This window comes from Pholis gunnellus (genome assembly GCF_910591455.1).
Source record: "Pholis gunnellus genome assembly, chromosome: 7".
Lineage (NCBI taxonomy): Eukaryota > Metazoa > Chordata > Actinopteri > Perciformes > Pholidae > Pholis > Pholis gunnellus.
This window is the reverse complement of record NC_136533.1, coordinates 8892617-8907326: the sequence shown is the minus strand read 5'-3', so window position 1 is coordinate 8907326 and position 14710 is coordinate 8892617. Positions and strand designations below refer to the sequence as shown.

General features: G+C 42.9%; 1 protein-coding gene across 2 annotated transcripts; it reads right to left on the bottom strand.

Annotated features, from left to right (window-relative positions):
- LOC306698070 (transmembrane and coiled-coil domain protein 3-like) lies at window positions 1-12244 on the bottom strand. Of its 2 annotated transcripts, none has more exons than XM_079162226.1 (4): window positions 12027-12244; window positions 2760-3727; window positions 2493-2628; window positions 1-2205 (listed from the first exon to the last, which is right to left on the bottom strand). In XM_079162226.1, the coding sequence occupies exons 1-4, from the start codon at window positions 12090-12092 to the stop codon at window positions 1903-1905; spliced, it is 1473 nt and encodes a 490-aa protein (XP_079018352.1). In that variant the 5' UTR covers window positions 12093-12244; the 3' UTR covers window positions 1-1902. The 2 variants fall into 2 exon arrangements, with proteins under 2 accessions (XP_079018352.1, XP_079018353.1); XM_079162227.1 differs by having other exon boundaries at window positions 12016-12084.
- Window positions 12245-14710: the final 2466 nt, after the last annotated feature.

The following is a 14710-nucleotide window of genomic DNA, read 5'->3' as shown; positions in this document are numbered from 1 at the left end:
AAAAAGTCTTGTTTAATTTAACAGAAAGTGTCAGACAAAGGCACATAATGCATGAAAATACAACTGATTGATCACGTAGTGCACCAGAGATGAAAAGAGAATGTAAACCAGATCTGTGGGTAAAACTTCCTCAAATATGTCAAAACATTAACAAAAAAAACATATGATACGGTCAGTAGACGACAAACACAAATGTGTTATTATGGCAGACAAACATTTAAAAAAGTGGTCCGTGGCTTCACTTGAGATCATCATAGGCAATGTTCGTGAGACAAACGTGACAGAACACATCAATCAGTCAAAAATTGGCTCGTAGATCATCACAGATCATCAGACATGAGTACTGAAGGCTCTTTGTTGCTCCTTCGAAAAAAGGCCCTGCATCACAGTATAAACCCATAGCCTCTCAATCACATTATTAGTAAAAGACAAAAATCACACTCTTAAGACATAAAGAGAGCCTCTGGACTGTTGTGTGTCGTTTGGGTGTGTGCGCGTGCGTGTGCCTGCACTGGGGAGGTGGCCTGGTTGCCGTTGATATTTCCATGCTACCAGCGCGGTAATGCAGTGGGATTGATTTTTGCCCCTTCAGAGAGAAGACAGCTGGTCTTCTAAGAGCCCAGCAGCGGCTTCAGTGGTTATGGATCTCTCATGCCAACATTAATGACACTTCCACACCCGACCCCAACAGCAGCAGCACCCTGTCACTGTAAAACATCGACGTACAAACGTTCACTCCTAAAAGAAACATATTTAAAACAGAGCTCTTACAAATCAAACATATTGCACTTTAAACATCAGGAACAGTAAACAGAAGGAAAATAAAACCTTTAAGGAATGACTGACCACACAGGGCAGACAAGGCAATAAGGAATTAAAATACAGGTTGTCCATTGCCTCTGTGCTTCAGCCTGTAGATTCTTCAATTAAAAGAATAGTTTAACATTTGGGGAAATATGCCTTGATTTGTTTCAGTTAGATTTGAGGATTGATACCACTCTCATGTCTGTATGCTAAACATGAAAGTTATATGAAGCTACAACCAGTAGCCAGTTAGCTTAGCTTAGCATAAAGACTAAAACAGGGGGAAATAGCTCGCCTGTCTCTGTGCAATGGTAAAAAATGCATCTTTGTGTACCTCTGAAAACAAACCAAAAACTAGAGTTTCTACACATTGGTTTGTGCGAAGATTAAAAACACAAGATGTTTAGATGACGTGTTAATTAGTTAGCTTCAGAGGTGCTGGTAGGTGGATTTTGTTACCTTTGGACAGAGCCACGCTAGCTGGCTCCCCCTGTTTTCAGTGTTTATGCTAACCTAAGCTAACTGTCTGCTGGCAGTAGCTTCACATTCACTGTACAGATATGGATGGTATTGATCGTCTCATCTAACTTTTCGCAAGAAAACGAATAAGCTTATTTCCCAAAATGTACAACTATACCTCCAAGGGTTTCATTAGCATTTCATAACTATGGCAAACAAGATACCAAGCTTGAGGTTTTGCGTGTGTGTGTGTGTGTGTGTGTGCGTGTGTGTGTGTGTGCAATGCTTTCAAAGGTTTGAGAGAAAGAATAATCAAGAGTGAGTCTCATGTGCACTCCTCTCCACCCTTGTTGATCCTTGAATCGACTATTAATGTATTGTGATTCATAGCAATGCTTGGAGATGTACCAAAATGTACTGTTATATAAATATTATTTTAAAGGTTAAATTGAAAATTGTTAGCAACAGACATTCAAGTTCTAGACAAGAAAAAAAATGCAATTTCATTCTGACTTCTGTAAATGCGTGGCGATCGTGTCTTCTGACGATTGTACAACCAATCCTCTTAGACAGTCCTATCCTGACAACAGAGAGCGTCCATGTTTCTGCAGTATTATTATCAGTGTGCACTCATCAGTATCAGGCAGGTACCAGCAACCTGTCTATGGCGTACTGTAAACGGTCCCAGTTCTTCCAGAAAATGGTCAAAAAACAAACTCCCAGGAAGGTAGCTACTACGTGGTGCCGGCTCCTCATCATTGGAGCAGCAAACTTGGCCGCAGTGGAGACACACACCAGGATGACGGTGATGATGGCCAGCATGATGTTGATGCACTTCCCCAGCAGGACTCGGGCGTCACGGCTCTCGAGCTGGACCGTCTGCTGCTGCTGCTGCTGGAGCTCCAGCTTGGATACTCGCGTCTGACACGACTCCAGAGCCTCCTAAGAAAGACAGAGAGAGACTTTGAGGGTCTTCACAAATGGCTAAAGGGCATTTTTCTGACGTTTTAATCTTCAATTACTCTTGAAGATCAATTATGTATCAGCAGAGAGGAACAAGAACAGAGAACATAAATGTCAATTGACAAAATAGACTGTGTTATCTGATGAAGGGAACCATTACACGAAGACAACTAATACATTCACCTATGATAATGCCCAGTGACAATAGCCTTATTAACAGATGACAAGCTTAGATGAGCTTCAGCAATAGATTCACTATTACATACCTGAATGTCCCTGGCCCTTTCATGTGCCTGGTAGGCTACCCTTTCCTCGATGCTGGCCAGTTCCTGCTTCAGATCAGTCATCTCATGTTGGTGAAGCTCTGTCAGGTCGTTCAGTTGGTCTTCTAAACGCTCAAATCTGGGAGACGGCGCAGAAATATTAGTTAGAAATTATAACTTAAAGGCAGTTTTGAATGTACTGTATATGAAATTCTATGGTGGTGCTGTGTCATTGAAGGACAATGAAAAGTTAAGTAATAATAAACATACCTGTATCTCTCTTCCTGCAGTGCTTGGCTGATGATGCCATACTCTCTCTTGAACTGAGCCTTTATCTCTTCAATGTCTTCCTCCAGCTGGCTCTGGGCGTCTTTGATCTCCCTCACCTCCTCCAGGCTCAGAGCCAATCCGCTCTGGCTGTCTCCCCCGGCCTGCTGACCCGGCACCTGCCCCGCTGACACCCCTCCCGCCGCCGGGTTCCCGTTACTGTCTGCTGAAATGGAGGCGCTCCCTGAGGAGCACTCATCATCACTGGGATACTTGGGCTTGCCCACCATAGAGGTGCTGCTGCTCAGCCCCTTTCCTGCACTGTCAGTGGGCAGCGGTGAGGAAGCATCCAGAGTGGTCTTGAGGTGGGCGATGTTGTCAGCACTGCCAAACTTGTTCCTGATGAGGTTGGCGAACTCTCTGGGCTTGCTGAAGAAGAAAGGAGGGGAGAGCGAAACACCTGGGCCAATGGTCTTGATCTTGTCCATGGTCGGGTGTCGGCCACTGCCGGTCATGTCTTTCAGCAGCTCTCTGGGAGACTCCCTGGGTAAGGTGCTGTGTTTGACAGTGGACGGGCGAGGGGATGGGCTGTGGTGGATTTCACTGTCTTTCATCTTTCGATGGTACTGCTCCAGCTTCTTTTGCATCTGGGCAATGTGTTGAGCTGACTTCTGGTTCTTCTTCTCAAACACCTGCTTGATGCGCCCTACTTGCAGCTTGTCCGCACTGTTCACCAGCTTCAGGTACTCGGCCACGTTCTCGTCCCGGGCCGTCTGCTCTATCTTCAGCTGCTCCGTGACTTTCAGGATCTTTTGCTGGAGGTTGTCCAAGCAAGAACGACTACGCTGGACCTCGGAGCCCAGAGCAGCACCAGGACCTCCGTCACTCAGATCCAGGTCAAGATTGTTCTCTGAAGAACCCCGACGCATCAACCCAGAGATGCTCAGGGAACTGCCCTCAGTACTCCGGTCCTACAAGGAGGAGAAACAACAATCAGATACAAATACTGTATTAGATGTGGAGCATTTGCAGGAATAATCTTGTACTATGGAATTCTGTTTAAGCAAACCAAGCCATCTGGAAAAGGTAAACAACAACTCTTCTTTTTCTTCCTCCTTCGGCTGTTCCCGTAAGAAGTTACCCCAGCAGGTTTTCCATTTACTTCTAGTTAATAACCCGGACCTCAACCAATCCGGTGTGAGAATCAGATTTCATGATCCACATATTTGATTTGGTATAGGTTTTATACTGGATGCCCTTCCTTATGCAACCCCCCATTCACAGCGGCCGGGGGAGGGGATACATGTTTTGGTGGCGGGAGGAAACCTGAGAACCCGGAGGAACACAAACACAGGGACAACATACAAACTCCACACGGAAAGGCCATGCCCAGGCTGGGCATCAAATCCCAAACCTTCTTGCTGTGAGTGCCTCAAGAAAAATGACAATCATTCCTCTTGTTTATCATCCAGTTTTTTATTTTATCTCACAGAATCATCAGATTCTTTATAGAGACAGGTTTCCTTATATAAATCTCCTATTTAAAAAGTGGCCGCTGCTAAGTAGCTCTTCAGAACATTGGACATTTTCAACAAACATTCTATTTTTGCTCTCAAGTTTACTTTAATGTTTTTTTTGGATGTTTCTGAGCTTCCTCTTTATTTACAGTAATTCTACAAAGCGAGTCCTTACATCTGCTCTATTCAGCTTTCCTGCTATTGCCACAGTGAGACCATCTGGGTGTGTATGTAATGCTCTTATTTGACACATCTGTTATGTTTTAGGATCCAGAATTTAATCCTGTTTATTTAGAGTATAGCACACAGATTACACAGATGACAAAATTCAGACAACAGTCATTAATGTGTGTGAAAGAAGCGGAGCGTGCACATTTAATGTAGGTCAGAACTACTGTCACACAAGGCCACAAGGCTCAGGAAATCCCTTCCCCAGACATAGTCACCTAGTTTTACAGTAAATCACCATTTTTGGGATAAAGCCTCCAAATTACTGTCTGTTTCTGATTGAAAGTCTCAATAGTTTACTGTCGAGCATAGTCTGCTGTAGACTTGAGGAAGTGAAACAGAATAAATATGACAAGAAAATAGCAGGAAACCTAACGACCTTACATAAAGAGGAAACTGAGGAGAGCTGTGAAGACAGAATTTAATTAGGTGTCGGAGCAGCATTTTTAGACTTCAACTGTAATGGCACTGCAATGTACCGGTGGCCCACCAAGCCACCAAATCTTGCAAGTTGATCACACTTAAACACCAGTGTAATGACAGGAAGTGTAAGCTGCTCAAGCAAACACAAAAAGTGTTGTACAACAAGCACTATGGGCTGTACAAAGCTGCACTAATCCTTAACGAACATACGACTAGTTTTAAGTAACTAAACAGCTAACACAGGCAGACTTACAGCTGAATCCTGCTTAGCATTTCCCCATCACCACGCAATGGTTACATATTGCAATCTAAGTCCCTTTACAATTGACTAATGCATCTAGAGTTCAACGCACACTGACACTTCTTGACACAAGACTGTCAGGTGGAACTCAAGACGGTGTTTACCAAGAATAGAGTGAATAAATATGAAGTACACTGGTGTGCACACACAAATAATAAAACAAAAACACATTCTCCCTCAGGACTATTGCTCTGTAAAACCAGTTTACTTGTTGTTGTTACTATGAGTAACCTCACTCACTCGATCAACTAGTCAAACTTGTTTGTGAGGGTGATACCATTGAGCGTGAATTTGATGCATCATCTCGCACATAACCATTTATTCTAGAATGTGGTTTCACTATAATGTGCAACACAGAAACTGCTCTATACTTGTTGTTAGCCATGCTAACAGACATGTCTGTCTGTCTGTCTGTATCTCCAGACCGACTGTCATTCGCGTTCCCCAGAGGATGAATCCTAATAACTTCAATGATCCTCTGACTTTTCCTGTAACACCATCAGGTGGTCAAAATTTTAATTTCTCCAATATTTGCAAAACTAATGTCATTCATTTCATCCTCAGCTGTATTTAGGGTTCAGTGCAAATAGTGTGCTGCAGGAATGAGTCCTAAAACCTGGAAGTGAGTTAGCAGTTTTGTACATGACAAAAAGCCAATGGGATTTTTGCACTGGAATTTGGATTAATGCAGAAAATGAACTTGTGTTGTGACAAACAAGCATTCATGATACTTACAAGTTTGGTTCAGCAAGATAATCTTCACAAATGAACCCCCCTTTTATGAGTGAACTACACCACGGTCGCAGGACTACACGTCACCACGACTAAGCTAAAGGGGTTCGCCATGATGAAGTTTTGTCGTCTCATTTAGCAACTGACATTTTAAAGTCACTTACAAGCTTCAAAATTAATGAGTGAAATATTTATTGACGTATTTTATGTTGCAGAACAAAACGTTTTTCTTTTAAGCTAACCACAGACCTTATTTTATTTTTACTTTTTAATTTTACCTATTCAAAAAAAGCCACTGACTTCATTTGAAGACGATGCTAACTTCCGGGATCTACAAAAATACCTCATCCCTGCACATGTGAGCGAATGTTAGCATGCTAACACGCTAAACTAAGATAGCAAACATGGTAAACAATATAGCCTACCTGCTAAACAGCATGTTACCATGCTAGCACTAGCATTTGCCTCAAAGCAAGTACAGCTTTAACAAACTGCTATCATAACTGTAAACTCTGTTCTTGTTTGTAAAATTTAACATTTTAATTGTATTATTACGGTGCCTATAATTATACTGTACATACATATTACATACTTATTTATGTTTAGTTTGTAACCAGAGAAGGCCATGCTTCTTTCTACAAGCATGCCTTGGGTATTTCAGCCTCTGTCCTCATCCCACTCTCTCCCCCTCTCTGGCATCTGTCCTTCTTGAACACAGGACTCTTTGTCTGAGGAGAAAAAAGCACACTTTGTCATGTCCTACCTCTGCTCTGTGCAGGACTCTGATGAGCGAGCTACTGCATATGGATTCACTGGTCTGACGTATAGCCTGAGGAGCCCTGCGCCCAATAAGAGTGCATGCAATATCTCTTGTTGAAACAATAAGTTTCACAAACAAGCCGTCCTTTTGTCAAACCTGTTTGTCACACGAAAGAAAGCTGAGCCTAATATCCTCCTGCTTCGAGGAGGTGTAGGGAAAGCTTGTGTGTATGTTGCTCACATTACTCAATCTTTTTAGTTTTCAAACAACAAACACAAAGAGCTGCCTGTTGGACCAGACAGCTTAGACTGTACGCGATTTATGCAGTACTGGAACGGAGCTGGCTCCTCAGGCGCTCTTCCACCACCAACCGTAACTTCATTCAATGTTCAATATTCTCTCAAACAAAGAGCACAGGGACGGTTACTGCCTCAGGTGCTGTGATATCATAGATACGGGATGAGCGTAAACCAGATTAAGTTGTGACCTGGCAGCCTTGCTGAGGCCTGAAGCAAAAGCACCTGGAGTAGTACATGTCGAGCCCAAACTGTATTACAGCTGGAATGAGGGGCGTAAGCTTTCTCTTATAAAAGCAAGATGGCTTTTGGCCGGATGAAGCCTGATTCATGAGAGCAGCTCAGATAACACGAATAACACGACCCAGATGCTTCACACACACTCAAACCCCAAAACAACTACGACATCTGACTATTTTTTTACACGAAAATTAACAAGCCGATTTCTTCCGCCGCTGCTGCTACTCAAGATTTCTACCCACGCTGACTAACTGCTGGAGGAATCTGAGGGTGTCTCTGGATGAGTGGCTCTGCTAAATGAATTAGACTCATGCTGATGAAAATGTCCTCATAAATCTGCTGAGCTGCCGCCCTGCTTTTCACTCCCTCCCTCCCCCCCTCCCCCAAGCACTCATGCAGGCGTTCTCCAGGGGTTGTTGAGGGTGACACAAGGTGAGCACTGACGGTCTTCGGGGATGGCTGGAGACAACGGGAAAGGTTGAAAGGTAACTAGGGGAAAAGCTGCTACAGCCACACAGCAGATGGCAGCAGTTAAGTCCGACAGTTAACTGGACAGTCCTTCACTGAGAGGTCACACATTGAGTTTGAGTTTCCATCTCCAGCCAGGTGAGCTGCGAGGTTGTCCTTGAGCAACACGATGAACTCCTACTTGCGTTCACTGACTGTGATTCTTCTTCTGAGATGTGTACAGCTGAGCTGTGCGAGAGACCCATCTGTCTCATCATATGCTCAAAATCCGGTTTATCACTATCAAAGTGAGAAGATGTTGTCTTTGAAATTACAGATGCCGGGTGTGTACGCCCACTGCTGTTTGACTCACCCATTGATATTAGTGTGTCAGTGGAGCAGAAGACGAGAGACAGACAGAAAGACGGCGACAAAGGGGGAGAGAGCAACATAAACTGAAACATATAAGAGGACAGGAATAAAAACAAAAGGGAGGATGATCCCAAACACAGCACAGGAGCACACATCATCCCAATCATCATCATCATCTTCATCTCCAGCAACAGGATCTGAAGGGGGCCCTGTGTGCCCCGAGGGTGCCTCCCGCCTCCCTCACACCTCAGCCCTGTTTGAGCCCCCTGTCCCCCACGCTGCCCTACATAGCGAACAGCGTCTGTCCAACACCGTGACCCATTTAATACGCTCCGACCTCGCTAGACAGCATACCATAAAGATCCAACTGCATTAGCCTCAATCTTAGCCCAACAAGGGAGAGCTGTGTGCTGTTCTGCCTGAGAAATCCGTCCAAATCTTAGCAGCAAATCCTAGGGTGGGGGACGGACTGCAGATGCTGCTTATCTTGCACTGCAGTGTGCTCTCTCTTGGATCAATGATTCCATTTTTCATGCAAAAACAGACCGTACGCTCATCTGCCCGCGGCAGTATAAATACTAGCTGAAGATTAGCAGAAACTAAGCCCGTTTCTCGCTAAACTCGCTGTGGCGCCCTGTTAAGGGGAGGCGTTATTAGCACCACAGTCATTTTTCTTATGCAAACAGGAAGGCATTGTTCCTGTTACGAGGAAGTAATGTTTGCAAGTGCTCACAATCGCAGCTGCAATCTGGTGAAACCATCAATTCACAGGTCATGCAGGCATTCAGACGAGTGAAACTAACGCACAGGTGCTTGCAGTGATATGAGGAAGTTTCTTAAAAATTATGAGGCTGTCGTGGATAGGCTTATTCTCTCATTGCCCCCGTGCACCCCAAATAAATACACACACACACACACACAGGGCAATAGAGCTGGCACACTCATTGAGATGGAACAAAACCGTCCCTTCAGCAGAGAACAGAGCCACAGAGGGGAAGAAGCCTGCGGTGCTTATTGGTATTCCCTCCAGCTGATCCTCATGGATACAGACACTCTCCCACTCAGAGCTCACACAGGGAAACGGGAAGAAAACCAGAGAGGGAGAGCGACAGGGAGCACATCTTTGATTGTAGAGTCCGAAAGCTGACCCAACTTCTCCTCCTCCTCCTCCTCCTCTCATCTGCATCTCACAGCTGCGTTTGTGGCAAAACTTTGATTGCAAAACCTCTCTTTTGAGGCCAAGTAGTATGCCTCCTCAAAATAACCGAGGAAATAAAACTAGCAGAGTTCGAAGTCTTGAGTTTCCTGAATGACTAATACACGAGAATTCAGTGGAGGGAATTGCTTAAGACGTAATTCACTATTATCTCATAGACAAGCTGGTCCAGGACTAAATCAATAGCCCATTAACACTCCCCGTAGACTGAGAAATTATTGAATGGGATTCAATTAAGATAAATATGCTGCTGTATTCGATGCACTCATTCAAAGTGAGGGAGTGAATAGTTCCAAATAGGTAGCAGGGTTGGTGAAGAGTCAAGCAGCTCATTGGCCATGAAAAACATAATAGACCTTAAAAAGTGAGAGAACAAAAAAAGAGAGAATATTTGCCAGTAAATCGTTCACAACATACGGAACATAGCATATTAAGAGGTTAGTATTTATACTGATGTGTTGTCTGGTGACATTAATCTTAGAGAATCACTACAGGTGGAGCATACGGTTGAGGAAAGACTGATAAATGGCACGCAAATCTCTACAGAGCCGCCATCCAGTGAGGGTTAAAGACTCAAAATAAGGTGTTGCATCATCTTTGGCCTCTAACCCATTATATCTGCTGCACACTGGCTTTTTGAGGAACAAAACTGGAAGGTCATTCGCAGCCAACAAAAGGAGGAAAAGCACAATCACACAGTCCAGTGGTAATAAGTTATGTTGTTCCATTATGTTGTGTTGGTGGTTTAAGTAATTGTTGACTTGAATTATTGATGTGTGTAAATCTTTCAAGCTCTACTCCAGGGGACAAGTTATTGATTTCATTCAAGAGTTAGTGTTTTTCATCAAACATATCTGCAATTGCTCACATGGCAGCAGGAGGAGTTTTATTAAAAAGCTAAACAGGATGAGGAAAAAGCTGGCTGAGCTCCCTTTCCCTCTGAAGACCGGTGACAGGAGTGGCAGCCCGGAAGGCTCATGAATATACTAGGAAGAGAAACAACCTGCTGCACGGTACCTGATTGACTTTCTGGTTGCACAAGACTCACGCCTGACGGAGCATTCCTCTCCTCGGTGTCACTGTTCCTGAAAGCACCTGGCTTTAAATGCTCACAGGGGGATATTTTTCTGGGCATCAAACATTAACGATGTCACAGGGTTCGATGGTTTTCCCCAAAACTTTGTCATGTAGTGTTGTAGGTTGTTTTCTAAGTCAGTGGTTGTATGTTGCACATATTTTAAAGCACCTTCCGGCAACTTCGTGATTAAATAAAATTGACTGACTTGACTACATTTATGTGTGAAGACGTCAAATAAGGTCAGGACGTGTCTGTGGGATTTCAATCCCCTCTTTGCAGCAGGCTTTGAATTAATGTTGTACAAAACATTTAGCACTATTCATATACTTTACTCATTACAGACTTTGTATACAAGTATCCCAGAGTGTTAAGTGTAGTAAAGCTGATGTGATCACTATAATAAAACTGTTATATTTTCAGGAAAAGATTAAATTGTGTTTTATTTCAGAGAAGATCCTTCTACATCTGCTAGGATACCATATATCCTAAACATCAGGTTTTACAACATGAGCCACCACTATAAGGTGGGGTCAGGTTTAATTTCTAGTCTTGAAAAACAAGGTCAGGCATTGAGTCATCGAGCAGCCACAAAAACAAAAAAAACACAAAACAACTGGTACCTTGGTTTCTGTTGTAATAGATTGTATCCTACTGGAAGTGAAACACTTTGTCCATCATATTTGGTTGGAAGAGAAATTCTTATTGAGAGCAATACAACACCACCGTAAAGGAATTAGTTACCATGTGGATGAGTTAACACCCATCAATATCAACAGTTTCAGTTTAAAACACAAGTACTCATTACAGGACCGGGTCACTTGGCCATTCGGTGGTACTTCAACAGTCCAACAGCGCCTGCAAATTTCAAATAGAGCTGAAACAGGACCGGGCTTGTTTTCACTGGTCAGTCTTTGTACTTTTTGCCGGTTGGGCTACTTGGTATGCTGAAGAACTGAACTGTTCATATCATATAGTTGTACTTTGCACTGGATCTGAACTACCATGTTGTAACATAGCAATTACCACCAACACTGTTCTGGGTAACTTGTAAACACTAAGCTGATTAATCAAACAAACAATTGGCATAACATAATGATATAATAGTAATTCACTTATTTGAGTATTGTTTAAGAGCAAATTGCATGTTTCTTGAACTGAACATCTTTTGTTGGTTGACCAAAACAAGCCATTCGAACACTTGGGCTTTGGCACTTGTGGTAAGCTTATGAGATGTCATAGAACAAGAAATCCAACAATCAATAGAATTAGATGAATCGATACGGGAAATAATCGTTAGTTTCGATCCCAATTTCGTTGTAAGGCTGCACAGAACGACCATTATCCCGTTTGGATACCGTGAAATATGTGGACAATCCCATTATGTATCGACCAGGGTTCTGTACTCCAACACCACCCTTGTCACTTCCCACTACAACATCTCGATAAATAAATGCGGGTTTTTTCTACGTTGGGTACCTGAATGTACCACAGGCTCACGGGCTCTTTGTTCGGGGGAGATGTGCAGCTTATAAACGGCGCAGCTGTTGGTTTCACAAACATGACGTGTGGATCAACAGACAACAATGCACCGCTGGTACAGTACGGGACCCCGGCGTCCGTGACACACCGATGCTGTAAAATACACTCACATGACACTCACCATCCGGCCGCTGAGGTATTTCTCCTCTTCGGATAAAGTTCGCACGGACACGTTGGCGCTGGGCATAATAATCCCGTGTGAGTGGTCAGTTAGGAGCTGGTGGTTCTTCAATTGAACATCGGGACTAGTTCACAATGTATCGAATCTGGTTTCCATGTTGAGCCCCCTTGTCTCTCTCTCTTTCTCCCTCACACACACACACACACACACACACACACACACACACACACGCTGCGACTGCCCTCTTCAACATACAAAAACTATGCGTGAACCCAAACTCCGCCCATTTCTCTCTGCAGGGTGGCTGCGCGAGGAGGGGTTAACTCTTTCTACGCACGTGTCTCTCACTGTTAGATAAAGGGGGGGGGGAAACAGCCTGATAACTAGTATTTGGGTGTGTTTGCGATCAAGAGGAGTTTAACGGTACTCCCACTATGTCCTCAATGCTTTAAGTGTGTTTTTACTTCAAGGCGTCGTATAATAAATTACTTTAAAATAAATAGATACTTTTAATCAAAGACAATACGTATGTTGCAATGCTGTATACAATGCCATTTTACAAGTTAACTCACAGACTGTTGACTCACCAGTGGTGGTACTCAGTTTTACTTCTTCAATGTAAAAAAAAATACTATATAATAAGAAAAACTTCTGAAAAATTACTGATGCGTTAAAGTCAGCAGCATTTTGATGTAGCTGGTTAACTACTTTATATACTGCTAGGTAGTTTAACATGGAATAATGCACAATATGTTCATTGTTGATTACATGTTCTGCACGTGAACTCTAGCAATTAGTTCCTAGCTGTCAAACAAAAGTACAATATTTCCCTCTGAAATGTGGTTCAGTAGAAATTAAGTAAATAAGTGTCATTAAAAGGAAATGCCCACGTAAAGCACATGTTCTATATGTGGGCATATAAACTTGTTGCTTATCACAGCTCTCTCTCTACAGCATACATATGCTGTAGAGAGAGGTGTGATAAACTACCACCTACACCTTTTCACTATGTTGAAAATCCTCTATTTTGTGTTATTGCGTGGTATATTCTACAGAGCTATTTTGTAGAGTCTGTTTTTTGGGTAATTACTCACAATGTCTTTACTTTATTGTATGTATGATAATCTCTTATAACACTGGACTCAGCTGTTATGTTGTTTGCTGGCTTTAGAATTATTAATATATATATATGAAAGATTGAATTCAGCATAAGAGACACCATGTTTTGCAGCACTCTCCCCAAAGCCCCAAGAGGCCATGGGAACATTCCAACTGGCCCTCTCACTCACATTCATTCAGCTTGGAATGAGCTAATCCACCTTAGCTTCCAACACAAAGGCCCATGTTGCATCACAAATAGCTTAACCCTTACTGTTGCACACAACAAGTGCTTGTTTTTGCCGTTGCAAATTGTCCAGGCATGTATGTACAGAACATAGAGTGAGCGCTCCGCAAACGCTGACTTGCACTAACGTCTGTGGTTCAGAGACGGTGAGTCAAGTGATGAGGTGATGTGATAGGGCTGTGGAGAATCACATTAAATAGCTACAGGATACAACGGACAATGGACCAGCAGCAGACAATATCATTCATCAAGTTTGAATGGTCTTATCAGTGCCTTTAATTAGCCAGACGCATTCACTGGGTAACTACAGCATACAGGTGCTGTCCTCCGTTCGCCCATATCCGCAGAGCACTAATGAAAAATATATGCACCAATAACACACAGTGACAGTCCAGTCCTTTGCGCAGTAGCCTGCGACATCTTCCACCTTCACGTCACTTGACACAAAGCCAAACAATAAGTCACCGGGGTAGGACATAGATTTTGCATTATTAATTCAGAAGCAACACGTAAACAGTCTGCTTTGTTTATAGAAACAAGGTCAAGTTCCAAGAAGTGTGGTTACAGTTTTCGAACACGTTTATTTAAATCTGGAACAAAGAGCTAGTGCAGGTTTTCTCTACAAAGTTGTCCAGATAACCTCAGTAAACACGCTTCTAGAGAGCCCCAACTCGGGCTGATAAACACCTGCTCACCACAGTCAAATGGTGGATTAACACATTTGAGACAACATGTTTAAAGTACTCCAGTGCTCACCCCAAAATCAAGTGTTTGTGTCTATGGGGTCTGATTTACTTAAAACCTACTAACACTAGAGATTCCCTACTCTCTCTTTGATTAACAAAGGTCAAAGGTTGATTAGCTTGGTATAATCTTCAACTCAAGAATGTTTATCGCTTTTAATACTTTGACTACATTGATGTCTGTCTGAGTGCTTAACAAACAGGTTACCTGGCACCGAAGCCTGTTTTTGTTTTTGAAGGATTTTTGCAGCAATGACATGCATGACAAAGACACTACGGCTATAAAACACTAGTCTATTATAATGCAGACTGACGACCTGCAAATTGATCCCAACATGACTGAGGATGGCTTCATATTTTTGGGGTTTATTAGTCCTCAGTTGCTCTCCAACATACTGACACAAAAACAAAACTGTGTTGAAGAGCAGAGAGCCTGAAAAGTTACACTTGCTTTTGCAAACAGTACACAAACAGTGAATACAAGTAAAGAATCTGGCGAGACAATTATCAGGAGTCAGCTCTATCTATCTATTCTATACTTACATCCAATCAACCTGAGAGATCAATTGTGTTAATAATAAAGAAACAAGGTTGAA

Excerpts from the sequence above, each read along its gene's own strand:
- LOC306698070 (XM_079162226.1), bottom strand. The coding sequence starts at position 12,092 with ATGCCCAGCGCCAACGTGTCCGTGCGAACTTTATCCGAAGAGGAGAAA. Across the intron at positions 3,728-12,026 it reads AATACCTCAGCGGCCGGATG|GACCGGAGTACTGAGGGCAG; the intron begins GTGAGTGTCATG and ends TCCTCCTTGTAG. Across the intron at positions 2,206-2,492 it reads AAAGGGCCAGGGACATTCAG|GAGGCTCTGGAGTCGTGTCA; the intron begins GTATGTAATAGT and ends TGTCTTTCTTAG.